We start from the raw sequence: 27,348 nt of genomic DNA on the forward strand, positions 1-27,348 counted from the left end.
TAATAATAATACAACTGTTAGCTGAGATCCATTAAATAATATTATTACATGGCTTGGTTGAATTCTAATGTAGAATGCGGTCTGTTATTTATTGATAACACACCGCTGCTAGGATAACACACCGTTGCCATGAAAAACAGAGCGTTGCTATGGACGCAGGATTCTAACCGTAGAGACGGAACGGACTATTTTCTTTAGCGGAAGCAATACAATCGTTTTTAAATCAATAAACTCCTTTTTAAATCAATATTTTGTGTCAAATTATTTATTTATTTGGTAGGTAGCCATGTAATAAGCGGGATAATGTAGGGCGAGGCGGTTGTTATAGCGAATACAACCCCGACAGGCTGATCAGGACCCCGACGCGAAGCGGGAAGCTACGCGAAGCTCTACATTATCCCTTACTTAACAGATACAACTTTTGTATCCACAGTATCAATGGCTTTTGTAATAATGATTATTTTGTAATCAATGGTCATTGTAATAATGGCATTTGATCATTCTAATGATAATGGTGAACATATCCAATTTAATATTAAGAGAAACACATTTCTGGTTGGGTGTCAGTGAAGGGGTAGCCTACTTAAGACATTTTATGTGGTTGTGGGGATTAAAAAAAAATTAAATTGACAGGCAAAAAAGTTGGGAAGCTCATATACATGGACTGCATCTGAAATCACATACTTCCCTACTATATAGTTGGCGATAACAGTGTGTGACAAAATAAGTATGTCTGAATTCACAGTACTCATAAAAGAATAGGCAAAAAGTACCCAGATGACATACTTCCGGTGAGATTGTAAAGATGGTCACTTTACTATCCCATGAGGCCACGGGAGAGGATTTGTGAATGGCAGTGAAGTGACCCTGGTAGGTCACATGATCATGACAACATGTAGTCTGTCCAGATTACATTATTACACAGATTCATACTATTTAGAACATACTTTTTTAGCAGTCGTTTAGTAATTATTCAAATTAAAGGGATAGTTCACTTTGAAATTAATTTTTGGTATGTTTTAGCTTACCTCAAGGGCATCCAAGATGTAGGTGTCTTTTTTTCCGCAGTAGTTTCAATTTTGATATTTTTAGGTCAAACCGTTCTTGTCTGTCAGTCATATAATGCAGGTCTATGGTCACTATCTCAAAACACAAGCACAGAGTCCAAATTAAAACAATTCCCCGTCGTCCAAATTAAACAATTCCCCATCGTAAGTACACATTGATGGCCTAAGACACGAAACGAGCGGTTTGTGTGAGAAAACGAACAGTATTTCGTTTTTACCACTTATACACAGCCATGTCCGAGTGATCTGATCTGACGTGTACGCAGACTGGTGCATAGATATATACACACTAGATGTCGCCTTGTCTACGGCAGTTCATTGGAACGAATGTCTTTAAGGCGACATCTAGTGTATATATCTATGCACCAGTCTGCATGGTCTCAAAGCTAACAAAACTGCAGTTTAATCATTGATTATGTTATCACTACATTCAAAACTCATTCCTTTTTCTTCTTACTCTTTTCTTACTCACATTTTTTGGTGCTTAAGGACAAAACTCTCAGACTCAGGCGGTGTCAGTGCAGTGGACAACAGAACATCATCAAACGCTGAGGTTACAAAGGCTTCTCTCAGCACAGCAGGACCTGTTTTGATCAGTCAGGTTTGGGGCGAGAGGCATCTGAAGTCTTTCCCTTGGATGACATCACCATTTTGGCTACATCAGAAGTAAACGAACAGCGTGACGTGAAATCAATGCTGCTTACGGTGCATATGCATATCGTGAGCTCCGCAGGAATTGATGATAAGCCGCTTGAATTAAGGGTCAATACAGCTTGTAGAGTCAGTCAGGAGAGAGGCGAGGACACTGCTGAGCTCCCAGCTTTTAAAACAAGATCCATGTTTGTGTTGGTTAATCACATATTGATTCAGGCCAAGAAACAGAGAAATAATGATGCCCTGAACTTGACTACACAATTTCTCTCTTTATCATTTGCATACAATAAATACATAGATAATATTACCTAGATGTTGGAATTTGAAATAAACAGGCCTGTTGCTGAAAGGAACGAACAGCTGACAGTCACACAATCCTTTTCTGCTGGTTAAACTTTAGCTAATGCATCACAGATTCATCAAATCTCTGTCAAATTGAATAGCACCAAAAAGCAAACAAAGGCTCAGATAAATACAATTATATAACATGTTGTAAAAATAACATTAGCATTGCCTTTGGTGAGATGCAGTCCTCAGAGACGCTAAACACGCATTAATAATTCACTGCTGAAGATGCTGAGCTAATAAATAAGTAATTAAATAGATTTGTCTTGTGAATGGCTGCTCTTGTAATTCCCTGCATAGCGGGCTGATGGAGTTACAGCGCCATCGTGTGGAATTGAAATGGTTTCGTGTGAGTGTGAATTTACAGTCATGTCTACTACACACGAATGTTTTAAGTGCCGTATAATGATTTAAAATAAATAAATACATTCAAAATAGATTTAATAAAACCGGAGTGAACCTCAGTTTAACCCTAGTGATTTGTATAATTTATCGCTAATTTACATGGAATGGTTTATGATGCATGTTTGTTTGCTTTTTTTTTGTTTTGTTATGATCAATAAATTGCCATGACCATTCCAGTATTTTATGATTACTGGATAAGGATTTGAAAGACATCAAGCATACCTGGAAAATTATATTCACTACAGAATTATTTTTAAGTGTGCAGACTTTTAACATTTGCAATTAATCTTACAAGTAAATGTGCTGTCTTGAAAAGAATTCCCAGCCAGCTAGTGTGAACTTGGATAATCTCGGATAATCCCCTAAAGTACCTGATGATGCCTATTTAGAAGCCTACATCACAGTTGCACTGACCTTTACAAAAGTCTTTAAAAGATTGTTATTGTATGACTTAAGGCCCATTCACTGCAAGCAAGAACGATAACGGGTGTGAACGGGTCTTTATGTGTGCTGGGGTATTTAAATTGTAATTAATTTTAAATTGTAATTCCTGCTAAACATGTTGCTATAAAGTATGTATGAATGAGCTTCTGTTACCTTCTGAAATTCATGATTTTTGTTTTGTCAGTCGCGACATTCCTAGGACAATAATCACTGTATTATTAAAACCTTAATAAACAGCCATATGTGGCGTTACTGGAACGTAATATGTAATTCATGTAACAAAACAAGCCAGTAAAGCTTTTTTTTTCTTTTTCTTGCGAAATATTTTTTGAACAGGTTCTTATTCGTGAAAATGATTCGGACACTTCACTGCGCATGTCAGAGTTCAACCAATGGGATTCTACGTACATGTTTCGTTCCTCATGACGTCGAATCGATTTCAGGAAGCGCATGGAGAGCAGTGAATGTCAAAACAGAGACCGACGAGACTAACCAATCGAGCTGTTGTAGAAGTGCATGAGTTTAATCACCACACATAAACTAAAATAACATCATATCCCATTTACAGGACGTGAACTGCACTATTATTCAAAGCGGAAGAGGCAGAGAACATCAAGCTGTGTTGAATCTCTCGCTCATGTGACATGCTGTCGCTCACATTACCGCGGATTCCTGCTCTCACCACATCATTATTCTGCAGATGTAACGTTAGCTCAAAGTTCCTTCAACGGCACTGCAGTCGCATGTTGTCCGAGAAAACGAGAGTATCCGATGCGCTCGCAAGCAAAGAGACAGGATCACATGTTAGAATACAGGTGAGAGGAACCCGAAATTATTAAGGTGTTTCATTATCTTTGAAACATTTTTTACCATCCTCTCATTTATTTTCGTTATTTTGAATATTATGTATCGATTTTATTGTAATAGACCCTGACTTTACTTTTTATTATTACAATATTATTAATTATTTCATATGCATGCACATAGCCTACAGAGTAAATCCATTTCGATATTTATTGTGTGAATGGCTGTTCCTTCAGTCTGTTTCATTACTAAAATCAATTTGGTCCTAATAAAGTATTTTTATTTATTTATTATTATTTAAAAGTTAGTGTACTTCTTGTTTACCAAAGAGAGAAGGATCAGTGAAGAGCAGAGATTAAATATTAGATAAAAGGTCAATATTATTGTGAACATAATATTCTATTATTTCCAAACAAACTGTACAATTATGCAAAAATGTAAAATATTATGTGTGTGTATATCTAGAATACATACTAACAAGACAGAGTAAGATTTTTACTCCAAAACATTTTATAATGTCATTTACCCCACAACAAATTATATCTACAGAAAAAAATTTTTTTGAGATGTGGTAGAAAGTTGATGGCATATGCATAAATATAGTTAACTAAAACTAAAACCTATACATTTAAATAAAAGAAACGTATTGCACCTAGTTAACAATGCAGCATTTCTTAATTGGATCTGTTTGATGCTCTAAAATAACAAAAATTGAAATAAAAAAATGATATAGACATCTTTATTTTTTTTTATGAAAAAAATAAAACCCACAAAGTTACTAAAACTTTAACTAAAATGAAAACTAATTCAAAATATGAATTTTAACACTGGTATACACTTTTATAGATTGTTAATGGACAAGTAGATTGTAAAATAAGTCCACAGGGCAGAAAGTGCCCAGAGTTGAATAAACGTGATAATTTTTTTGTATGTGAACATGTATGCTGTTCCTGCAGGGCTGGGTTCGATCCATCAGGCCACAGAAAGACAACCTCTTCTTACATGTGAACGATGGAAGTTCATTGCAACCTCTACAGGTTGTTGCCAGCTCACACCTGAATACCAGGTGCTATTCTGTTCATGTGCAGTTGTGTATTTAACACTCCTGAATGAATATAAATTACTATTTCAAATGTCATGAAAGTCTTGATATATACAGCGACTTCAAAAGGTTATTTGGACACTTAAGCCACACAAATGTGCATGAATGTCATTGCATTAAAATAACAATCCAAGTGACATTTATTTTAATTGCATTTAAGCACAAGCATACTTTTCAAACAAATTTCACAAAATTAGGTTTTAAAGTATTAAACAATAAATACAGTTTCGATTTAAACGTAACTTTTGGCCCTCTAGCGGTTAAAAATCAAAACTGCATGCATTTTGCATTAGAACATTGTTTTGGGCCAATGTAGATGTGTATTCTTGATATATCCTCCCTTCTTGTGAAGAGACCTCACGTTTGGCTGTGCTGTTGACATCACTGGCACCTTAGAGAAGAGCCCAAATAAGAAACAGAATGTGGAGTTAAAAGCTCAGCGCATTGAAGTGGTTGGAGAATGCAATCCTGTGGTGAGTCTTTACATTTAAATTGAATCAGTCAGATAAAACTGATGAAATGTGATTTATATAAGTCATGAATGGGTCACACTTGCTATAGTGACTGTGTATGTCTGCTCTAGGACTTTCCTTTCAAGATCAAGGAGCGTCATTCTCTGGAGTACACCAGGCAGTTTCCTCACCTCAGATGCCGAACAAATGCCTTCAGCTCCCTGCTCAGGATACGCAGTGAGGCTACAACTGCTATCCAGTCGTTCTTCAGGGTATTAAAGTCACTTTAAACACACTAGCGTTCAAAAGTTTGGGGTCAGTAAGATTTGCTTATGCTCACCAAAGCTGCATTTGATTATTGCAAATATTGTTACTATTACACTATAACTGGTTTCAATTTTAGTATATTTTAAAATGTAATTTATTCCTGTGGTATTAAAGCTGAATTGTCCAGTCTTCAGTGTCACATGATCCTTCAGAAATCATTCTACTGTAACAAATGTATTGCTCATTGACAGTTAAAAGTGCAGTAATTGATTTTTGGAGAAACGCTGTTGAAAGTGGATTGGACTGGGCAGCAAGACACACCTGTAGCCAATCAGCAGCAGGGGGCGTGTCCACTCATGATGGGGGAGGAGAGAGTGAGCCAATCAGCAGTAGGGGGGTGTGTCCACTCATGATGGGGAGGAGAGAGTGAGCCAATCAGCAGTAGGGGGCGTATCCACTCATGATGGGGGAGGAGAGAGTGAGCCAATCAGCAGTAGGGGGTGTGTCCACTCTTGATGGGGGAGGAGAGAGTGAGCCAATCAGCAGTGGGGGGGCGTGTCCACTCATGGTGGGGAGGAGAGAGTGAGCCAATCAGCAGTAGGGGGCGTATCCATTCATGATGGTGGAGGAGAGAGTGAGCCAATCAGCAGTAGGGGGTGTGTCCACTCATGATGGGGGAGGAGAGAGTGAGCATATCAGCAGCAGGGGGGCATGTCCACTCATGATGGGGGAGGAGAGAGTGAGCCAATGAGCAGTAGGGGGCGTGTTCACTCGTGATGGGGGAGGAGAGAGAGAGAGAGTGAGATTTAAAGAAAGACTGTAGAAAGGGAGATGGCTGAGAGACATTAAAAAAGAGGAAAGGTCAGAGGAATATCACTGGAAAAAGAAGAGTTATGATCAGGCAAGAGCTTTAGGACCCGTGTTAATATTAGAAAAGTTTTCCAGCGCTGGAGAGACTGAAGCGGGAATACCTGAAAACAGACGCACAGGTCGAGTTGTTTCTTCTCCATACGTGAGTAACATTGGTTTTGCGGTTTCACAGAAACAGATATGCTGTTGTTGTAATGTTAGCTGTAGTAACAGGACAGTTTTGAGGGTCATTTGTCTGGAGCTGCTGACGTTTAACAATCAACTCTTGCTTTTACTCTTGTGTGCTGTATGTTCATTTTTTGTGCTTCCTTGTCGTTTGGATGTCATCTTCAGCTATGATAAAGAGACATCCACTCTTGCATTGCGTGTTCGTGCATTTTGGGGGCGGAGCAATGAAGGGAGGGGTGTGTTTGTTTGGGTTGATTTCAAATATCAACAGTGTTTCTCAGAAATCACTTACTGGACATTTAACTAAACATTAACTAAAGTTTTCAAATGGGACCTTATTTTCATACAGAATTAATTATCATTCTTTAATTTATTCTATATACATTTATATCCTGTATAATTTATACATTGCAAATGAGTGAAAATGTAATCCTCACGCAGCTTGTATGTGAACACCTTTCTTGTAGATTCATTGTGTTAATTGTTACAGGAGAACGGTTTTGTGCAGATACACACACCAGTAATCACCTCAAATGACTGTGAGGGAGCTGGAGAACTCTTCCAAGTTGAGGTGCATCTCAGATTTAGATCATTTATATATTTAAGTATGTATTGCTTAGTTAAAGGGTGGACTGTGAGATGTAGCAACAAGAAAAATGATATTGTTTCAAAACATGGTACATAATTCCTCTTTGAATCTACAGTAAATGATCATTCTGTGTGTTCTCTAAAGCCTGCAGGTGATAAAAAAGACTCAGATGACCCCAACCCACATTTCTTCTCAGTGCCAGCTTACCTAACAGTCTCAGGACAGCTACACCTGGAGGTGATGGCAGGGTAAAGCCAAAAACACTTTAAACTCTGTAGCTTTATGAGAACCTTTAGCTAAAGGTGAATGCTAAACTATTTTGTGATTGCTGGTTGTCTGTTGCAGGGCTTTTTCAGCAGTGTACACATTCGGTCCTACATTCAGAGCGGAGAACTCTCAAAGCAGGAGACACTTGGCAGAGTTTTACATGGTAGAGGCAGAGATTGCCTTCACTGAGTCACTAGACGACCTGATGAAGGTAGAAAACGCTCATTGAATTACATGCACTGTCAAGCAAATGATTATGCTTTAAATGGATTTGAGACTGTGTACAGTAGGGATGTCCTGATCAAGTGTTTTTTTGTGCCCCCGATCCAATCCGAGTCATTGAATATTGAGTATCTGCCGATAATATCCTGATCTGATACTTGTATTTTTCTAGTGCTTGTTGCATATTAAAGTGATTAAAGTCAATCCAATGTATACAAGGATGTGCAGAGAGTTTCAGAGATGTGCAGGTGCTCAAATGTTAGAAAGGGGCATCTACTGTATCACTACGGATATATATATATATATATATATATATATATATAACAATTACTATAGTAATTATAGGCCTAAAGACATTGGTAGATTTAAACATCTATTACAATGGTAGACAATGGCTCTTGTATTTTATTTGTACAATAAGGGACTGTTCGTTTTTTAATTAAGGGGCTACCGGAGGAGTTTTGAGATCTATAGTCAAAATAGACTTGACCCTCCCTTCACCAGCAATACATTTTTCTATGACCCTCCAAAATGATTGTGAAAAAAGGCATGACCCTCCCAGATAATTTATTGATTACTTCTGTACTAGTTTGCGCTTGGCAAAGATGTCAGATAGCCATTGTTTTTTTACAACCATGACAAACGAAACGCCCGTTTCACACAGACTCCGTTTGCAGTGCGTATGCAGTGACGGAGCAGCACGCTATAGTGCTCACATATGCTGTGTTTGCAGTGCGTAACTGATCCGCGGCTGTACCGCAAACACATACTCACTATTTTTATTTCAAATCCAGAAGTTATGCAGCAACTTTTATTTAAAAAAAGTTTTGTCAGCATTGCGATTCTCTTTGTACACATATACACTCTTTAATGGACATATGCACGTTTAAACACAATTTTTAAACAACGTAGGCCTATTATTCCATGCATTAATTCTACTTATATTAAGTTACTCAGGCAAGTGGTCAAATATTTAACCATGTACTTATATTAAAATCGCAAACATTTTAAATTAAAACTTAAAATTGACAAAAACAGCCTCATGCCTTTTCTTTTGCATTTAAATTTTAACAGGCTACAATAGATCTTGTATCTCACAAAGAACTTGTTTTTCCACCTCCACGAATGAGACGAGTGTTGTTCATTATGTCGCCTTGTTGAGGTAAATTGTAGTTTCCCTTGCTTTACCCCGGTCTTAAAGTAAAAAGATAACTGTGAAAAAAGTGGTATTTAATTAAATACATTTATGGTGAGATTACTACATTTTATTTAATTAAACGCATTTATGGTGAAAGTACTACATTTTCAGGTCAATGTATTTAATTAAATACTACTATTTTTCACAGTCATCTTTTTACTTTAAGACCGGGGTAAAGCAAGGGAAACTATAATTTACCTCAACAAGGCGACATAATGAACAACACTCGTCTCATCCGTGGAGGTGGAAAAACAAGTTCTTTGTGAGATACAGTATTTATTGTATTAAAATTTAAATGCAAAAGGAAAGGCATGAGAGTCGGCTGTTTTTGTCAATTTTAAGTTTTAATTTAAAATGTTTGCGATTTTAATATAAGTACATGGTAAAATATTTGACCACTTGCTTGAGCAACTTAATATATAATCCTATATAGAAATTATGCATTGAATAATACGTTGTTTAAATTGTTTAAACGTGAATACGCCTATTAAAGAGTGTATATGTGTATAAAGAGAATCGCAATGCTAACAATTTTTTTTTTTTTTTTTATAAAAAGTTGCTGATAACTTCTGTATTTGAAATAAAAACAGTGAGTATGTGTTTGTGGTACAGCCGCGGATCAGTTACGCACTGCAAACGCAGCATATGTGAGCACTATAGCGTGCTGCTCCTGCACCGCATACGCACTCCACAAGCAGTATGTGTGAAACAGGCGTTAACCTCTGCTTTCTCATCTTACACATCACACTCCACTGTTAGTTGGCCATTTCAGTAGATTTACTCACTAACATTGTTGTGGAAACATAATAAGCATTGAAACTAAAATATGGTAGTATGGTGCTACAGCGCACATTCTATCAGCTGCAGTTCTGGCGCCTCAGTCCCAATACTGTAAAACTCGACGTACATTCACATCACATGTTAATACAGCGGTAGAGTTACACTCACAGGACACTGCACTTATTCACAATCACAAAAGTCTCATTATTTGCTCGTGCTTTAAAGCTTTGCCGGGTAAACATTTCATTGGCGTTCTGTTCTGACATGATGCACTTTTTCTGAGCGTGTACGCCCCGAAGCGCACGCACTGTCAAACAGCGCCAAACTGGATTTTTGTTGGGTCAGACCCATCTGCTAGTAATGGGAAAATATGCACAAAACAAGCCACTTAGAAATGTTGCTGTTTTCATGAATACAAAAGTTGGGTGACCCTCGCCTAGACTAAAAAAAGTTGGATGACCCTCCCATCAACAAAGAATAAAAAGACATGATGACCCTCCCCTATTTTCCTCCGGTGGTCCATTCCATAAATACCGAACGGTCCCTTAGCAGAATAATTGCAACAAAAAGAAATAAAATTTGTAAATTTGTTTTACAAACTATAAATATTTTTTGCTAGTACTCATCTGTATTTAAATGTCAGATATATAAAATAAACATTAAGGTTGAAATGTTCACTGTTGTGTTATATGAGCGCTGAGAGCTTCCGTCTCTGGCTCAGCTCCAGGCAAAGAGCGAACGCAGATTTGAATTTAGTCAGATTGATCACGTGATGCACTGAACGTTCTAATGACACCGGTGTGATCGTACGGGTCAAAGGATTAATTTGGTTTGGAAGCTGCATTCTTTTTTTAAGCCTGTTTCTTATTTTCCAGGTAATGGAGAATTTATTCAAGGCGACCACAGAGCACGTGCTGTCCCATTGCGCTGAGGATGTTGAGTTATTCCACAAATATATGGCACCAGGACACAGGGTAGAACAAACAATACTATTGTTTCTTATGCAAGGAGCTGTAATAAGAGCATTGAGAGTTTCTCCACCATAATGGCTGTAATAAACTCTTTCAACTCTTTTGAACATCCTCAGGACCAAGTGGATCTCATGTTGAACAGAAAATTTGATGTGTATGTATTATATTTCAGTTCAGTCGGCTTTTCCCGATTTTTAAGTTCTTTTTACTTTTTAAAATAGGCCTTGAGCTTGGGATTAGGCTGAATACAAGCTGTTACAAGTAAGAATTATCTTGAAAATAATGACTGAATTATTTGTAATTTTTTTAATTATGTGTAACCGTGAGCTCTGTGAACTATACATTTTTACCGCTCTCTTTAAAATCGACTTGTATTTGCTTTCTACAGCATTTCTTACACTGAGGCGATAGACATTCTGAAGAGCAGTTCACAGAACTTTACATTCAGTACCGAGGCAAGTAAATTACATATGTTTGTGTTTAAAATAGTTACTATACATAGAGATGCACTATATATGAAATGCATGAAGTAAAATAATGTGCATTATCATTCAAAAGTTTGGGGGTCCATAAGAAATGAATACTTTTATTCAGAAAGGATGCATTTAATTGATTAAAAGTTACAGTATCATTTTTGCAAATGATTTCTATTTCAAATAAATGCTGTGTCACGGTTTCCACAAAAAATATGAAGCAGCACAACTGTTGATAATAATAAGAAATGTTTCCTGAGCAGTAAATCAGCATATTAGAATGATTTCTGAAGGATCATGTGACACTAAAAACTGAAAGCTTTGCCATCTTAAAAAATGATTAAAATAGAAAAGTTATTTTAAATTGTAATAATATTTCACAATACTGTTTTTACCTTATTTTTTGATAAAATTGGTTTGCACAAGAGACTTAATAAATGTTAAGAAATCTTACCAACCCAAACTTTTCAGTGGTAGTGTATAATTCAGTTTGAGAATATTTATGTTTTATATATAGATGTTTTAAGACTATCTATTCTGTCTTTGTCTTTGACATATGCGTTACATTAGTGGGGCGATGATCTTCATACAGAACATGAGAAGTTCCTTGTGAAACATTGTGGAAACGTCCCAGTGTTTGTCATTAACTATCCCTACGAGCTAAAGCCTTTCTATGCCCGAGACAACCAGGACCAGCCCAAGCACACTGTAAGAATGAGCTCTTACCATCAATCTTTTCTCAAAGACTCACTCAAAGACTTTTCATATGTGTAAAAATGTTAAATATGAATATATTTTATGTGTTTGAAGCCTATAGAGTAAATGCTAAATATCAAACGGGGTAAAGATGTTATGAGTTGTAGCTATTTTTTTAATTCAGCATGTCCATGAGGCCTATTTCTTCTTTCTTTTCCTCACCTCCATGCGCTCACTGCTCATTCAATCATTCCTGATGATTGTTTTGGACAGGCAGCTGCCGTAGACCTCTTGGTGCCTGGAGTCGGGGAGCTGTGCGGTGGATCCCTGAGAGAGGAGAGAATAGAAGTTCTGAGCCAACGACTTGCACAGTAAGAATTAGAAAACAATTCCTCTTCGCATTGATATATAAGTAATAAGAGATAACATATTTTGAAATGTTTAAGACATTGATACACTATAGTTCAAAAGTTTGGGGTTGGTAAGATCTATTCATGTTTTTGATAGAAGTATTTTCTGCTCACTATAAGCCTGCATTTATTTGATCAAAAATACAATAAAAAATGTAATATTGTGAAATATTATAACCATTTAAAATAACTGTCCAGTCTTCATGGTCACATGATCCTTCAGAAATCATTCTAATATGCGGATTTGCTGCTCAAGAAACGTTTATTATTATTATTATCCTATTCAGATGGTAATTGTTGTGGATGTAAGGTGGTGGAGCTGTCAAGAACAAAAAGAAAGAGAACAAAATCACATAAACATTTGAAATGTGCATGGTTCATACGGTCATGAAAAACCTGGGAAAGTCATGTGTATCCAGAATGTGTATCCATCGACAGAAACATACATGAGCACTGTTTATCTGTATGTTAAAAATGGTCGTTTTTTTAAAGAGATTTTATTTCAATTTTGTACACAAATACCCAAAACAGAAAGTGATGCTTTCCAGATGATGCACACTTTCACAGATGTATTACTAAGTTCTATTCACTCTCATCTCCTGCATATTTTCTCTTTCATCACAGGGCTGGATTGAAGGACACATATGAATGGTAGGTTCAGAAGATCAATTTTTGCATCTCACCCATATTTTTATTCCAAACTGAGGGTATTTTTACACGACAACAATGTACTAAAAACTGAAAAAGTTTTCACTTTGCGTTTTTCACGTACAGACCACAACATTGCAAAAACACTGCGGTTCTGCAAAAACAAATAAAAACGCTGTATTCTGCTGCCAGGCCAGTAGTTGGCGATGTCACTTTGTAAATTTACGCGGCTATAGACTGAACACGTAATGCGTATGACGCCACCGTTTTCACAAATTTATGTTAGATGATAATGGTGTAGTTTTCAAAATCTTACACTTTAAAAACCGCTTTCAAAAGTTTGCGTTTTCAGACCCCCAAAACACTGTTGTTGTGTAAAAGAGCTGTCAAAACACATATAAAGTTTTTAGTTGAAAACGTTGTCGTGTAATCGCCCTCTGAGAGAGCATCTTTGTGATTGAAAGGTATCTGCAGCTGAGAGAGTTTGGCTCTGTCCCACATGGTGGTTTCGGGATGGGCTTTGAGAGGTACCTGCTGTGCATTCTGGGACTCCACAATATCAAAGATGTGATTCCATTTGCAAGGTTCTCACACTCCTGCCTGCTTTGAAATAAAAGGAAAAAAATGATTGAATGTGCTTTTGTCTTTTTTTCATTTTTTTATTTCATTTCTGAGGTTAAATGAATGTTTTTTTTTACTTTTCATGTTTGCCAATATTGACAATCTTTTTTTTTTTCCTGACCAGTGTAAAATAAATGACACATAAAAAACAAATACATACACAAACATAAATATATAAAGAAAATAATAAAATAATAAAACAAAAATAAATAAAAGAGAGTTAATGATATGAGTTATTATGAAGTGCTGCCCTGACCAGATTTGCCTCACTGCAACAACACAGCACTCAAATCATGAGTCCTTTCTTCATCAAGAGGGGAGGCTCAATACTGACAAATGCAACAATCAGTCATGTGATACAGGCAGGCAATTTGCTTCCTCCTTTAATAGGTATTTTCCTCCTGTGGTCAGCTAATATTTTAGCACTCTTCATCAAGATTCGACATTTATTGATAATCAAACTGGTTCTAATCAGCACAGACATGCACAACAACAGGACAAGTATATCAGAGTCTCTCATTTAAGAGAAGCTCTGACAGGAACCTCTGCAGCTGTTCAGATGAACTAAGCTCTCAAATTATTTACAAAAGGATGTTTATTTATTTTCACATCCTTCTGAAAGCAACTAATGTTGCTTCTTCAAGCCAAGATGCAAGAGGCTAAAGCGGATGATGGAGAGAACAGTCGATTCAGTCCGCCGGACACACAACTGAACAGAAGACACTTTTCTGGAGTGATGGTCTTACACCTGGAACAAATGAAACACAAATTAGCTGTATTGCATAAATTCATTACTCTTAGAACAGGTGAGAAAAGATCCAGTTTCCAGGTGTAAATTATGAAGTGACTTTTTCGTGTAAAGATTTCCAGGAAACTACATGTTCAATATTCTCATAACATGGTTGTCATTTACCGTTGGTACTTCTCCTGGATGTTTTCGTCTCAGGTCCTTCATCTCATCCTGAGCTCTTGTTTTTGGTGGATTTTTTCATCAAACGGAAAGAGACCTTCTGAACAGATGACTCTTCTGGAGTGGCTGTGACCGGTTTTACACCTGGAATGAAAAACAGAAATAAGGGTGCTAAATTCATTACACTTAGAACAGTGAGATTTTCTAAATACATCTAGTTTTTGGCTCATGGCTCAGTACCTAAAACCATTTGTGCTGAACAATCCTGCCCAGATCAAGCTGACACTCTGGCTTCTGCTGCAGAAGAGAGCAGATCAAATCACAGCATTCTGTGATAAAGACATCTGATTATTACCACAAACTTTACATCCGCTCTACTTTCATTCTTCTAAGCTGTGAGATCTTCAGGTCAGACACCCAGGACAAATTCCTGCATTATCTATACAGCCATCTCCTATAAAGCCTATGAAGTTTTGCATTAGAATTGTACTTGAAGTAATAAACAAATCACCTTCTGTCAAGCCAGGTTTGTACCAGGTGTTCATATTGATCCTGTAGAAGTTGAAACTATCTGGAAAGATTCCACACAGCATTCGGAACAAGAGGATCCCCAGAGACCAGACCGTCGCCGGCTTTCCATGAAACTCACCCTTCATTCTGTACAAAAACTGAGGGCAGTACAAAACTGTGCCTGGAGGAAAGAAAGTTTGTCTGATGTGTAAGTCTCTACCACAGCATGTCTTCTCAGCATCCATTAGGATACGAGTGTTGAGTTAACTGATTGACAAGAGTTTTTAGAAATAATAAAAGAAGCAATTAATTTGTATAGAGATCATATCATAAATTCCAAGCAAGAATTGAAATCCTGACAGGTCAAGAAGAGCCCTAAATACTGAATATATGATACAGTAAGATGGCTTTCATAGGATATAAAGTGAGATATCAAAGGATGAGAAATAATGCAGATCAAAAACAATTTTCTAAACTAGAAGTGGTAAGTAAAGAGAAAAAAAGTCAAACCTTCTGGCCATCCGCCAAACGAGTGCCTTCATAGACGGCACCAAATCCACCTTGCCCCAGCTTACGGCCAATTGCATATCGGCAGCAAATGTTGTCTGTTATATGAAGAGAAAAAGACGATGTTTAGTGGTGCTTTGCAGATATTGTGAGATTATTGTTGGGGACTGTGGCAGAAACTCACCCTCAGGTCTCATGTTCACTTGGTTACGGTGCAGATGTATCGTCAGAGGAGACGTTTCACCTGCTGTCAGACGGACTGGAGCGTCGTGGACTTGAGTTTGAAGCTCTTCTTGCACCAGAGGCTAAGCAGCAGGAAGGACTTCAGGATCATCGACAGGAGGTTCCTTGAGATCAATGACCTCTACAGATCTAGAGATGGACTGTAGAGACTTTTGATCTAAAGAGGAGAATATCAGCACAAGAAGTAAGCTAGCAGTCCATTAACTGGTAAAAGAAAATACTGATTATTGGGAACAGCTTTGATATTAAGGTAAATTACTAATTGGAAAATTGATTTTTAAGTCCAAAGTATAATTTTATGGATTTTTATACTTTTGAATTATTTATAATAGAGGGGAAGTTAAAAAGTCTGTTTAAAACCATCCTATAGGGGCAGAAACATTCCCGTTACTCATTTAGGTGTAACATATGAAGTGACTAATATCATGTAGGATATTAAAAATATATCCTCTAACATGTTTGTCATTTACCGTCAGTACCTCTCCTGGATGTTTCCATCTCTTGATCCTTCATCATCTCACCCTGATCTGAGCTCTTGTTTTTGGTTGATTCTTTCTTCCGTCTGAAAGAGAGACTCTTAAAGAATCCCACTTTCTTTTTCTTCCTCTTCAGAAGAGAGATGGGAAGCTGGTCTCCCTCTCCCTCAGGCTTCTTCTCGTCAGGCCGATGAGGAATATGTTTCTCCGCTGTGCTGCTGCTGCTGCTGCTGCTGGGGTTTGAGGGTTTGTGGTCACGGTGATGGAGGTTGTGAACCTGCTCGCTATCCGTCAACGGTTGTACTCGTGAACTTCTGTGTCCCATGATGATGAATCATTGTTGTGTATCAATCACACTAAAGCAGCTACAAACTCAGTAAATGAGTAAAGTGTGGAAAGTTACATGGCTTTAAGTCTTACACTTAAAGTCACTGTTACGACATATCTAGTTCATGTAGCTGAGGAATTATAAACAACAACATCAGAACAATGTGTAATATTATTTCACGAGTTCACACTTACATACAGAGGGGGTAAAGTTTAATGCGTATTTGGCGTGCTGTCCGGGGGGAGGGCTCCAAGCTCGGAGTTCGGCCCGAACCCAGAGTACTCCCCCTGTATGTAAGTGGTTAGGACTAGAAGTGTGGAGAAGGGGTGGTGGAGGGATGCTACTAAACTGTCAATGGATTGAGGTGAGACTGCTGAATGTATACATATCTCTTACCATTGATTGCTCAGTGCTCTTCACCTTTTAATTATCTGAACGTGCTCCTCCCGAACTTTGTTAAAGGGATACTTCAGGATTTAGCATTAAGCTTTGTATTAGTAGAAAACTTGAAGTATTTTCGAATTACCGTGCTTTCCACCCTCATATCCCCATGAGACGAGAGATTTTATGTATTTTTTGTCTGGGAAAAATCCTCCGAAAATCGTCATTTTGCGTCATCGGAGGATTTTTTGACCAGGGGCTAAAGACTACAGCCAGTAGTAGGGGATGTCCCGCATGTTTTCAACCCGCCCATAGAGGGTGGGATCTCAGTCACAGAATGTACAGTGTCAGCCGTATTTTTTATTTTTGCATTCCTTAATTAAATGTTGACTACACGCATTTCTACTCATCTGCTATGAATATTTCTAATGGATACATTTATGAATCTAAAGTCAATTTAGGAGTCAGTTTTAAACAAACAAAAATATATATGGCCATATTTATACCAAATAATATATATATTTCCAATAAAGCAAAAGGTGCCAGAGGTCTAGGCTGTCTAAATGCATGTTCTCTTTCTGACAACTTTCTCCATATTTATATAATATAAATGCATAATTAGTAGGCTACAATTACATACAGGTTTGTCATAAAACACAAAATCGCCTGTAGTCTTACATACATCTGTCCACTAGGTGGTGCGTTTCTCAAAAGAATTAATAGGCTACTCTCGGTAAAGTTAGTAGCCTAAAACTTTTTAATTATTAAATTGTTTCATTAAGGTTTATACATGCTAGTTTTCATGACAGGGTTCAATATAAATATTTTCATCTTACTACTGGAGCTGCCAGTTTGTTAAGGCCACATTTACACATAGCCGGGTATTTAGAGAAACGAATATTTCTCCCCCTCCGTTTTCAAAAATAACATCGTGCACACAACATCGTTTTCAAAAAAAGTTGTCGTTTACATCAACCCGCATAAATACAAAGGGGCGGCAGTGTAAGGAGAAGGATAAAGCCATGCAAGCCAATCAGAATCCTCAAAATCGACAACGACGAATAGCACGAGCGACTTCCTGTTCCTTTCAAAACAATAGACATGGCGCGAGGTTCGTTCGTGTGGACAGACAGCGAAGCAAATGCAAACAGGCCAAAAGCGTTTTCACAAAAGTAAAAATGAGTACCACTTTAACAGCATCCATGATAAAATAGTAGCCAAACAAACTCATAGACAGTATGGAACAAACTCTAAACATAGGGCGCTCACATGACGTAAGCATTTTCTGGCGCATAATGTGACGTTTGAGAACCTAAAACCCCGTTTCTCCCAGTTGACACGGCAACACATAACCGGCGTTTTCAGAAATCTCCACTTTGGCCGGAGTTTTTAGAAATAATCGTTTTCTGGGATAAAAACGGCGTTTTCGTGTAAATGACAGGCCAAAACGCAGGGAAATATCTGCGTTTTCCCATCGTGTAAACGGGGCCTAAGTTTCAAATGATTATTAAACAGTGAGCTCAAACTAAAAGAAGCAACTTCTGGACCACTCAGTGTCCAAATTCACTCACTCGTTTTTTCATACACTCTTTCTCCTTCAAGTGGATATTAGTGCAGTGGAGTAATGTAGGGAATAGTGAGTGAATGAGGGTTTATTGGGTCTTGTGTGTCAAGCAGGTTCCGTCGAGCTTCTGTTTATGTTCCCTGATCAATATTTATATGCGAATAAAAGCCTAAATTCAACCTGCTGATCATAGCCTATAAAGCAATCGAGTCTCGTTAGAAAATTTGAACTAAACAAATTCATATTAGCTTTATGAACTATTTAAAGTGACAAAATGGTTGTTGCGTGGACTGTCAATGAAGGGACAGAAATCTCTCAGATTTTATTTTAAAAGAAAAATCTTAATCTGCGTTTCGAAGATCAAAGAAAGTATTGGGATTGAAACGACATGAGTGTGAGTATAATAATAAATAAAAAACATTCTTTGGGAGAACTAATCCATTTAAGTGTTATTTTCTGCAACGCCCTATAAGGGGAACTTAATGGCGATCTTAAGGGATTACACTTAAGGTGCTTAAATGTATGCAACTGGGCACAGTTCTGCTGTTGTTCATAAATACTAGTTGTACAATGAGGACGCTGTCAAGTCACCGGAAATAGAGTCATCAATGTTTAGTGAGCCAGGGTCCTTACCACAACCCAAATTTGTGTATATGATATACTACTGATTCACGACCTAGGGAACCACCTAGGTAGACACGACCTGTCAACTGATTCATTGACATTGGGTGCCAATGTCTATTGGTCTAATATATTATACAGAATGAGTCATTCCAGCCTCTGCCAGAAGAGGTCAGTGGGGCTTTGGGGATGTTCAGACTGCAGGAGTCACAGGGAGTGGCCCACTATCTGCACTGTCATAGTGTGGGCAAATAACTCACATCATCAGCCTGTTACTCATCACAACAGCACTGGACTGCCCTGGGACAACAAACTGACAGCAAGTAGTTCAAAATATGCAAGTTTCATGTTTAACACCTTGAACTAGCACACATGATAAAATAGCTTATAATAAAATCTCAAGAATATTTTGCTATTTTGAAGACATAGGATGGAAGGACTACTGTATTCACAGATTGTTTTAATATAAACATTGTGTTTTAGCATAAATTAAATTCATAACTTGGATGGAAACAATTGCAGTCTATTCCAGTGTTTCCCTACCCACAACAGTGGACATTTTGGATCTCTCTTAGGGTATGTTTTTATGACAATGTACTAAAAATAGAAATGTTTTTCATTTGCCTTTTTCGCATACAGACGACAAAGTTGTCAAAACAATACCCGTTCACAAGGATCTGAGAAAAACGACTAAAACGTTGTGTTTTAGTAGTCAGCGATGTCACTTAAAAAAAACAAAAAAACACTATGCACTTCTATGTAATGAACATGATGTCACCGTTTTCAAAAATGTGTGTTTGTGTAGTTTACACAGACGATAACAGTATCGTTTTTAAAAAAGTGCACTTTGAAACCCGTTTCAAAAGTTTACGTTTTCACTTTTCTGGCCCCCAAAACGCTGTTGTCGTGTAAATGAACGGCCAAAAAAGTTTTCCGTTTTTAGTTGGAAACGGCGTTGTGTAAACAGCCCCTTAACTGGTGCACCTATTACATGTTGAACGTGGCATGGTGATTAGGAAAACATAAAATGTGTGGTGTTTCCAGTAGTAGTCCATTACCAGGGTCACTGGGGTCACTTAGGAGTCGTTTACACGACACCAATTTCAACTAAAAACGGAAAACTTTTTATGCGTTTTGGCCGATCATTTACTCAACAACAGTGTTTTGGGGGCCTGAAAATGCAAACTTTTGAAAACAGGTATCAAAGTGCAAGTTTTTGAAAATGATACCGTTATCGTCACTGTGTAAATTACATAATAGCAAATTTGTGAAAACGGTGACATCATGCGCATGCGTATTACGTGTTCAGTCCATAGACTGTAAAAAATTGGACAACGCCCCTTCGCTCTCTTCCATTGGTGAGAACTGAAGCCGCCAGTGTCCCGATATGGCACTGACATCTTGGGACTTGAGTCTGCGCAGTAGCGATCTCGGGACCAGACCGGCACAGTAGGAAGTAGAGCAGGAAGTAAAGCCACGAAATCAACTCCCCGCCCTCTGCCCTCACTCTCGCAGAATGCACTCTCCCTGCATTTTTTTGAAGCGGCCTATATGTCTGCTCCGTTCCTCCGTTCTGCTCCAATTTTGATGTCTGTTGATTGCAGTACGACAAGAGGCTTGTTAAAATAAAGTAAATATAATCTCCTCAGTCCTCCGAAGATCCCGAAAAAAAGTACGTTGGTGATTCAGTGACTACTTCGCTCAGAGAACCTGTCAAACACAGCTGTTACCCCACCCCACTGTTTTTATAGCATCGCATAACTAACTAAAAACAAACTTATTTTAAAAGCAGACACTTGAACTTACATCAGCGTGATAAAAACTACAGTAAATGACAGAAACCACCTTTGGAAAAAGAATATTTGAAGTGTAATTTAATTGTTTAGTTGGTCTCACGTCCCGTTGAATAACACGGGGAGGCGGGGCTTATGACCTATACTAGGACCAGTCACCGGGGGGCGATCGAGACGTTTTGGCTTCACTTTTCAGGGCTTGTGCGGCACACTTGGTTCAGTCTATAGGCTTGTTGTGTTTCTTTACAAAGTGACATCGCCAACTACTGGCCTGGCAGCAGAATACAGCATTTTAGTCATTTTCGTCGTTTTGACAACGTTGTCGTCTATATGCAAAAAAAATAAATGAATGCAAAAAAGCTAACTTTTTAGTAGTTCTTAGTACATTGTTGGTATGTAAACATGCCATCAGTCTCAGCCTCAGTATTACACATACGGACCGTTGGCGGTGTCTGATGTATAAGACACACAAAATTGGAAACGCTTTGGAAGTTTCAGTCATTTCAGTCAATGAATTCTACAGGATTTTTGGGAGACATGCGTGTCGCGTTCTTTAATGGTCCACCTGGAAACAAAACCCGTTGTTGTGACGCCAAACCCCCTCATGGAAGAAGAAAGCATTGCGTTTACAACAGTGATAATGAGCGCTTATCAGGATCAACTAAATGTTGGAATTTCAAATGTATGAGATGAAAAGACGTCCAAGAGTTTTACACGCTGGTCTGTAATAGTAGGGACATCGACTTTACATTTTCACGCCTCTAAAACATGATGCTGAACAAAACAAACTGTGATTGGTTGCATGTGGGCGGTCCTTGACCAATGAAAGTTGCCATGGAGTTCAGACCTTCTGCCATCAGTCTGAAGGTTTTGCTACACGAGACTAGCGCTTATCAACATAGTAGGAACTAGAGCTCATTAGCAGAGCAGGCTAATCTCAAACACCATTTGAGAACTCCATACTAGTGTCTGTATTGGAGGGGAATGTGAAGGAATAGAGGAGGAATGGAAATAGGACAGTTTACAGACATAACTGAAAGCATTTGCTAATCAACACTTTGGAAGTATACAAGTGTACAAGCTTTGAATGATGTTCAAGTGAAGTAGATCTCAGCCAGTGACTTTGTTTACACAGCAGACTGCATGTTTTTCAGATCTGATCTTTAGGACTGACTGTTCATGCTGTTATCAGTCAAGTGATTAAATTGGATCTTTTTTGTTCAGAGAGTGTAGTCAGTTTCCATTATCTACATCAGTTGCCATAGTAATGTCATAGACATCAGTCTCCACGCCATGATGTTAGGATAATCGTATTGAAGCAACAAGTGCAATGACACAACAGTAGGAAATTCTGGATTTTTAACTTTGCAAGCTAACGGATATTGTTTATAATAAGTTGTAATAGTTTGTATGATTCAGTTTGTGTACTGTTGATGAAGAATATAAATAAGGTTTGCCAGTTTGGCACTGCTCAAGTTCCTAAGAAACAAAAGCTAAATCTTATTTTTAATTGAGATAATTAATGGTCTAATTGTTTCCGCTTGATAAAATGTGTTTTACATTTTTTGCAGTTGAATTCATTTTAGTAAAATGAAGTATAATATCATAGAACAACACCACAAAGGACAGACATCTCAAATGTACCACATTTGACCATTTTACTGGCTTTGCTTGGCATATTGCTTCACAAAATCAGCACACATAGCATAAATTAATGTTAGTAGAGCCACAAGTTCATTCTTTGTACATCTTTCGTCCACCTGCAAAAACACATAATAAATTAATAAATTAATTCACAAGCGACAAAGAGTTGAACAGAAATGCTATACAGAAAAATCCACTCAATGAAAGACATTAGTATAGTTTTTCTCGTCTGCCCTGCTTTGGCCCCTTAAACTACAGCATAAGTTCCACTACAGCTCACACACACACAAGTATTATATTCATTTACTAGTACTCTCCCATAACAATACATTACATTTTATTTTCAGAATAGAAAAAGACATTAAGAAACCAATTTCAGCCTGTAAGTTCACTTAAACGTTAATGAACCGTTAAGGCCAATGCCAGTGCCACTAAATGTCCCACAAAGTTTAACATCATAAAATAAGGTCAGTCTTGTAAAGCACATTTTTAAACTGATGAAAGGATTTGGATTTGGATCTAACAGACAATCTACGCAAGGTTTATTTAACAAGTCCAGACCACTTACAACCTCATATGCAAAGTTTAAACTAACTTAATACAAAATGGTTTTTGGAATATGAAATGATGTCGAGTTCAAAGGCAAAAAAACCCTCCTAAACTGTTAGAATTGGAGTATTATTCGGAGGTCCCAGCCCACCATAAAATACTGAAAGAAATGACAAATTCTACAGTCTTCTTGACTGAGAATGAATATGCCGCTTTTTTTTCTTTACCCCTATGCTTCAGCAAGCACATTTAAATATAATTGCATTCCTAGAAAATCTCCCTAACCTTAAATGACGCTAATATTGTTGTATTATCACGCATTTAGGCTACTGAAAGAAATGCCATCATACTCGTTCATAAATAATTAGCACTGTTGTCCAACAAAACAGTGTTCCAACTCCACGGCTAAACCAATGTTTACAATGAAATAAATGATCACAGTTTAACAGTGAAGTGTGTCATTTCTGTGCCCCTTCCATTATGCTCCCTTATCCCAAATTGTTTAGCTAGTCCAGCCTACAAAACATGTAATGTGTCTACCATAAACACAACATGAGTCCTTCCACTAATCTCAACAGGCATAAATCAGGACTGATTTACAGCTACAGCTGTTCACATTAACCGGCCAGTTTGCTGAAACTAGGAAAAGTTTATATTTGGAAGCCTTTTTGCTGTAATAACTGAGCGTTTGCAGATAAATGTGAGTGTGTTTACCTGTCCATACATATACATCCCCTCTGAGGAAAACACATAAAGGAGATTAACAAATTTATATGTATTATTATACATATTTTTTTATATGTAAGTTTGCTCTAACCTATTACATAATGACTGCCAAGGAAGAGATGTATTATAGGGAAAGATAGTCACATTATCCCTTATCAGATAGCAAGCCAAGTAAAACACTGTTCACATAATTCTTTCTGTTAGGGGTCGTTTACACGAGACCACTTTCAACTAAAATCGGGAAACTTTTTGTGTTGTGGCCATTTACACGACAACAGCGTTTTGGGGGCCTGAAAATGCAAACCTTTGAAATCGGGTTTCAAAGTGCTAGTTTTTTAAAACAATACCATTATCGCCTCTGTGTAAAATGCAAAAACGTGAATTTGTGAAAATGGTGACATCATGCACATGCGTTTTTTAATCGCTTTCGCGGATCTGTGCGGGGATCGTTTTGACAATGTTGTCATCTACACGCAAAAAAAGCAAATGAAAAACATTTCCGTTTTTTAGTGCATCATTGTCGTGTAAATGTGCCCTTAGTACGTGTTGCCTTAAAAAAGTTAGCTAAGGAGGATCTGTAACCCTTCTGACATATTGCTGGAAGCCTAAAGGAATAGTTCAACCAAAAATTAAAAATTTGACATCACTTATTCACTCTCATGAACTAAAGGCCCGTTCGCACCAAGAACGATAACTATAAAGGTAAGTATATTCGATAACTATATTGGCGTCTGCCGCTTTAAATGCTTAAGCTCTTTAAAGTCGGCTGGATTTTGATTGGCTGTCAGTGTTTCAATCATTCATCAGCTGAAAGTGATTCCAACAATGTCATTGGTGGTGCAGACTTTCCTATTCTCCCTGAATTAAAACGATTATTAAAACTGTATAGTTATAGTTCTTGCTGGTATCGTCCTTGCTGTGAACGGACCTTTAGGCCAGTCACATTATGAGATTATCGTGGCCAAAAGAAATCACAATATTTTCCCAATATCTACAGTATATTTTCATCTTTTAAATATTTATTTTGTGTTCTCTCTTTTTTGGTAAATTAATCATACTCAAAATATGAGTGTAGGGAAGCAGAGAGAGTTTGTAACAATAACTATACAAATGCGTACAAAGATCTGAAAATGATCTGGAAGAACTTCTGTTAATCGGCACTTTCTTTTTTACGCAATCCAAAAAACTCTCACACTGGTGAGCTAACTTTTTTGAGAGTGTTTGTCGTCTTCTTTTTTCTGTTGTGACGGGTGGCAACCAGCATTAATGTGGAATACTGCCACCTACTGTGTTGGAGTGTCAACCTCATAGTTACTGGCACTGGATTATTTACGATATTGTCATATGTGCAGTATTAACATGAATATTTCTTTTTTATCCACACCAGTACATTACATGCAAGAAAAAAAAGAAGGCTATAAGAATTTGGAACGACAGAATTTTCATTTTTTTTAGTGAACTATCTTTTTAAAGACCCCATAAATAAAAAAGAAACACACCTTTAGTTTTTGCATGCTACCTTTGATTTGACAATGCGTAATATAAGCAAACTCTACACGTTCAGACCACCTCCTAAAATAATCTGAGTTTGGTTTGATTTAAAGGGGTCTAGCTTTGCATTCACATATAGGCCAATACTCATGTGAACCACTGTCAGACCAAGTGTGAAAACACCTAAATCTTTGAATGCAAAAACTACAAGAATCTCTTTCTAACTTTTCCTACATTGCTTGACTAAAAATTGGAAAACAATGATAGTTCTCTTTGATGAATCTATAAAAAATTGCAATGGCAAGGCAGACCTCCACAATTTCAGAAAACTTTAGTTTGAAGTACTATTCTGCTTTTGTAACACTGTTGAAGTTGAAGTGTGTAATTTCCACACAACTAGGGGCACCAAACAGATTTGAGGTTATCTGAACACTCGACCTGTATGCTATTGGTCAGGCTGGCCTCAAACTAACGCCATTGGTTGAGCCAATGGTGCAATGTCAGGCTGGGTTGGGATACTCAAATGAACAGAGCAATGATAGAGTCACAGAGTATACATTTTTCAGGGGCGGTCAAACTACAAATGGCTTACTTAAGCCGCTTTTCCATCGTCGGGCAAAACCGTTCTCATTGCTTAACCGTTCCATTCCATGCCGATCCGGCCTGCCGGTACAGATATGGTTTCATTTTCCACTGTGGGGCTGATAACAGAGATCTTTGGAATTGAATACAAATGCGTCAGTCGTTGCCTTGAGTTTACCGACGATATGAGATGTAAGCAACCACATGGAGGATGATCAGATATTTCTGTTTTAAACTTGTTAGCCGAGAATGGTTCGTAATCGTGCCGTACCAAACCAAGCTCAAGTGGAATTATAACCGTTGCTTACCATTCTTAGAACCATTCGGCCCAACGGATGGAAAAGCAACTTAAGTTGTCTCTGACTTTTAAGCTGTGATGAAAGTATTTTAACATTGAATATTTTGCACAAATAACCATTAACTAGTTTTAAATACGATTTCCAACATGTCAAATACCACAGAAGATTCACTACTTATAGTTCTTCGCTTACACTCACAGAGAGCAAGTGGCTAAAGTTTGGTTGCACTGAACTTTGAAAAGTCTAACATGCATGGCATGACAGTCCAGGAGGTTCAGTGGGGTTTTTGTCTTCAAAAGACCAAATGAATTGGATCTATGGCTTTAGTTGGTGCATCATTCGCTATTTTGTCCCAGGCAAACCACTTTGGATCACGGTGTAACGGTATAAGAGCATTTCGAGTGACAGGGAGAAACACATTCGGTGTGAACATTTGAACATCATCAGGACTTGATGCCTTTAGCCGGCTCGGTTGACTGTCGCACATCTGTCCACTCCTGCATGGTGTTCTGAAGGGCCTGTGTCTTCTCTTTGTCCACTTGGACGTAGTCCACTTTTTCATCTGAGGTCACTGAAGAGGTGGACGGCTATAAGAAAGATAAAATATGTTATAGATTGTGAAAGGATGTGAAGTGATGCTATTTCTAAGATACATTTTATTAACTCTTTCCCTTAGACTGGGTAAATCCAGCCCGATCTGCCGGCGATTTGATTTCGCCCTGCAGCTCAGGCTGGAAACCTGTATATTCTTCTATCCTGCTTCCGTTAAAAATCTGCGGGGACCAATCACAAATTGGCTTATCCACCTGGCGCGCTATTGGCTCTCGCACGACCGTCAATCCAATTCCTTTTAACCTCTCGACGATGCTCAATGGCTTCTTTAGTTTAGCAAACAAATCGCTGGAGTGGGTGTACATACCACTCACTTTCATGTTTTTTTTGCACAAACTGCAAAAATTGCTCGATGCCACTGCTGCTTCTGCAAACCGCTGATCAATGCTACAAACCAACATGTTTGTTGACATGTTTCCTGCCTGGAGTTTTCGTGTCGCTCTGCAGAGTATGTCACACGCATCGTTGGTCTGATTGGTTGAAGGACTATCTAATTGTGTACAGAGTCATTTGAACATATGCCCATGATCACGCCTCTTGTGCAGTAGAAAATACAGGGTTCGTTTAAAAGCAGAGGGTCTGTTATTTCTATTGATATATTGCATGTTTAGATATTCATACAACAAAATATTCTGAGGGCCTTCTTAAAAAATGCAGGT

The 27,348-nt window shown here is 37.8% G+C and overlaps 3 protein-coding genes and 1 long non-coding RNA gene across 5 annotated transcripts in view; 1 reads left to right on the top strand and 3 right to left on the bottom strand.

Moving 5' to 3' along the window:
* The first annotated feature begins 3,347 nt into the window (after positions 1 to 3,347).
* Positions 3,348 to 13,465, top strand: nars2 (asparaginyl-tRNA synthetase 2, mitochondrial). 2 transcript variants are annotated; one of them, XM_082181204.1, is made up of 14 exons: positions 3,348 to 3,730; positions 4,676 to 4,785; positions 5,174 to 5,294; positions 5,405 to 5,545; positions 7,069 to 7,149; positions 7,312 to 7,415; positions 7,513 to 7,645; positions 10,510 to 10,608; positions 10,722 to 10,759; positions 10,994 to 11,060; positions 11,649 to 11,786; positions 12,048 to 12,145; positions 12,809 to 12,835; positions 13,297 to 13,465. In XM_082181204.1, exons 1-14 carry the CDS (start codon positions 3,560 to 3,562, stop codon positions 13,439 to 13,441), a joined length of 1,473 nt encoding a protein of 490 aa, XP_082037330.1. In that variant the 5' UTR covers positions 3,348 to 3,559; the 3' UTR covers positions 13,442 to 13,465. The 2 variants fall into 2 exon arrangements, with proteins under 2 accessions (XP_082037330.1, XP_082037331.1); XM_082181205.1 differs by having other exon boundaries at positions 3,591 to 3,730; positions 4,676 to 4,756.
* LOC309507143 lies at positions 9,240 to 10,503 on the bottom strand. Its single transcript, XR_014209041.1, has 2 exons — positions 10,130 to 10,503; positions 9,240 to 10,095 (listed from the first exon to the last, which is right to left on the bottom strand). It is a non-coding gene; the product is annotated as an uncharacterized lncRNA (long non-coding RNA).
* A 1,467-nt stretch (positions 13,466 to 14,932) lies between the features above and the next one.
* On the bottom strand, positions 14,933 to 16,472 carry LOC309505983 (uncharacterized protein). Its single transcript, XM_082179487.1, has 4 exons — positions 16,094 to 16,472; positions 15,565 to 15,780; positions 15,384 to 15,478; positions 14,933 to 15,054 (listed from the first exon to the last, which is right to left on the bottom strand). Exons 1-2 carry the CDS (start codon positions 16,422 to 16,424, stop codon positions 15,686 to 15,688), a joined length of 426 nt encoding a protein of 141 aa, XP_082035613.1. The 5' UTR covers positions 16,425 to 16,472; the 3' UTR covers positions 14,933 to 15,054; positions 15,384 to 15,478; positions 15,565 to 15,685.
* A 5,955-nt stretch (positions 16,473 to 22,427) lies between these two features.
* Positions 22,428 to 27,348, bottom strand: part of gab2 (GRB2-associated binding protein 2) — a 74,777-nt gene continuing 69,856 nt past the window's right edge. Inside the window, exon 10 of the mRNA XM_082181173.1 lies at positions 22,428 to 26,664. Coding sequence (XP_082037299.1) covers positions 26,521 to 26,664 — 144 coding nt within the window. The 3' untranslated portion in view covers positions 22,428 to 26,520. The remainder of the gene's footprint in view (positions 26,665 to 27,348) is intronic.

Source organism: Leuciscus leuciscus, assembly GCF_965113295.1.
Source record: "Leuciscus leuciscus genome assembly, chromosome: 9".
Taxonomy (NCBI): Eukaryota; Metazoa; Chordata; class Actinopteri; order Cypriniformes; family Leuciscidae; genus Leuciscus; species Leuciscus leuciscus.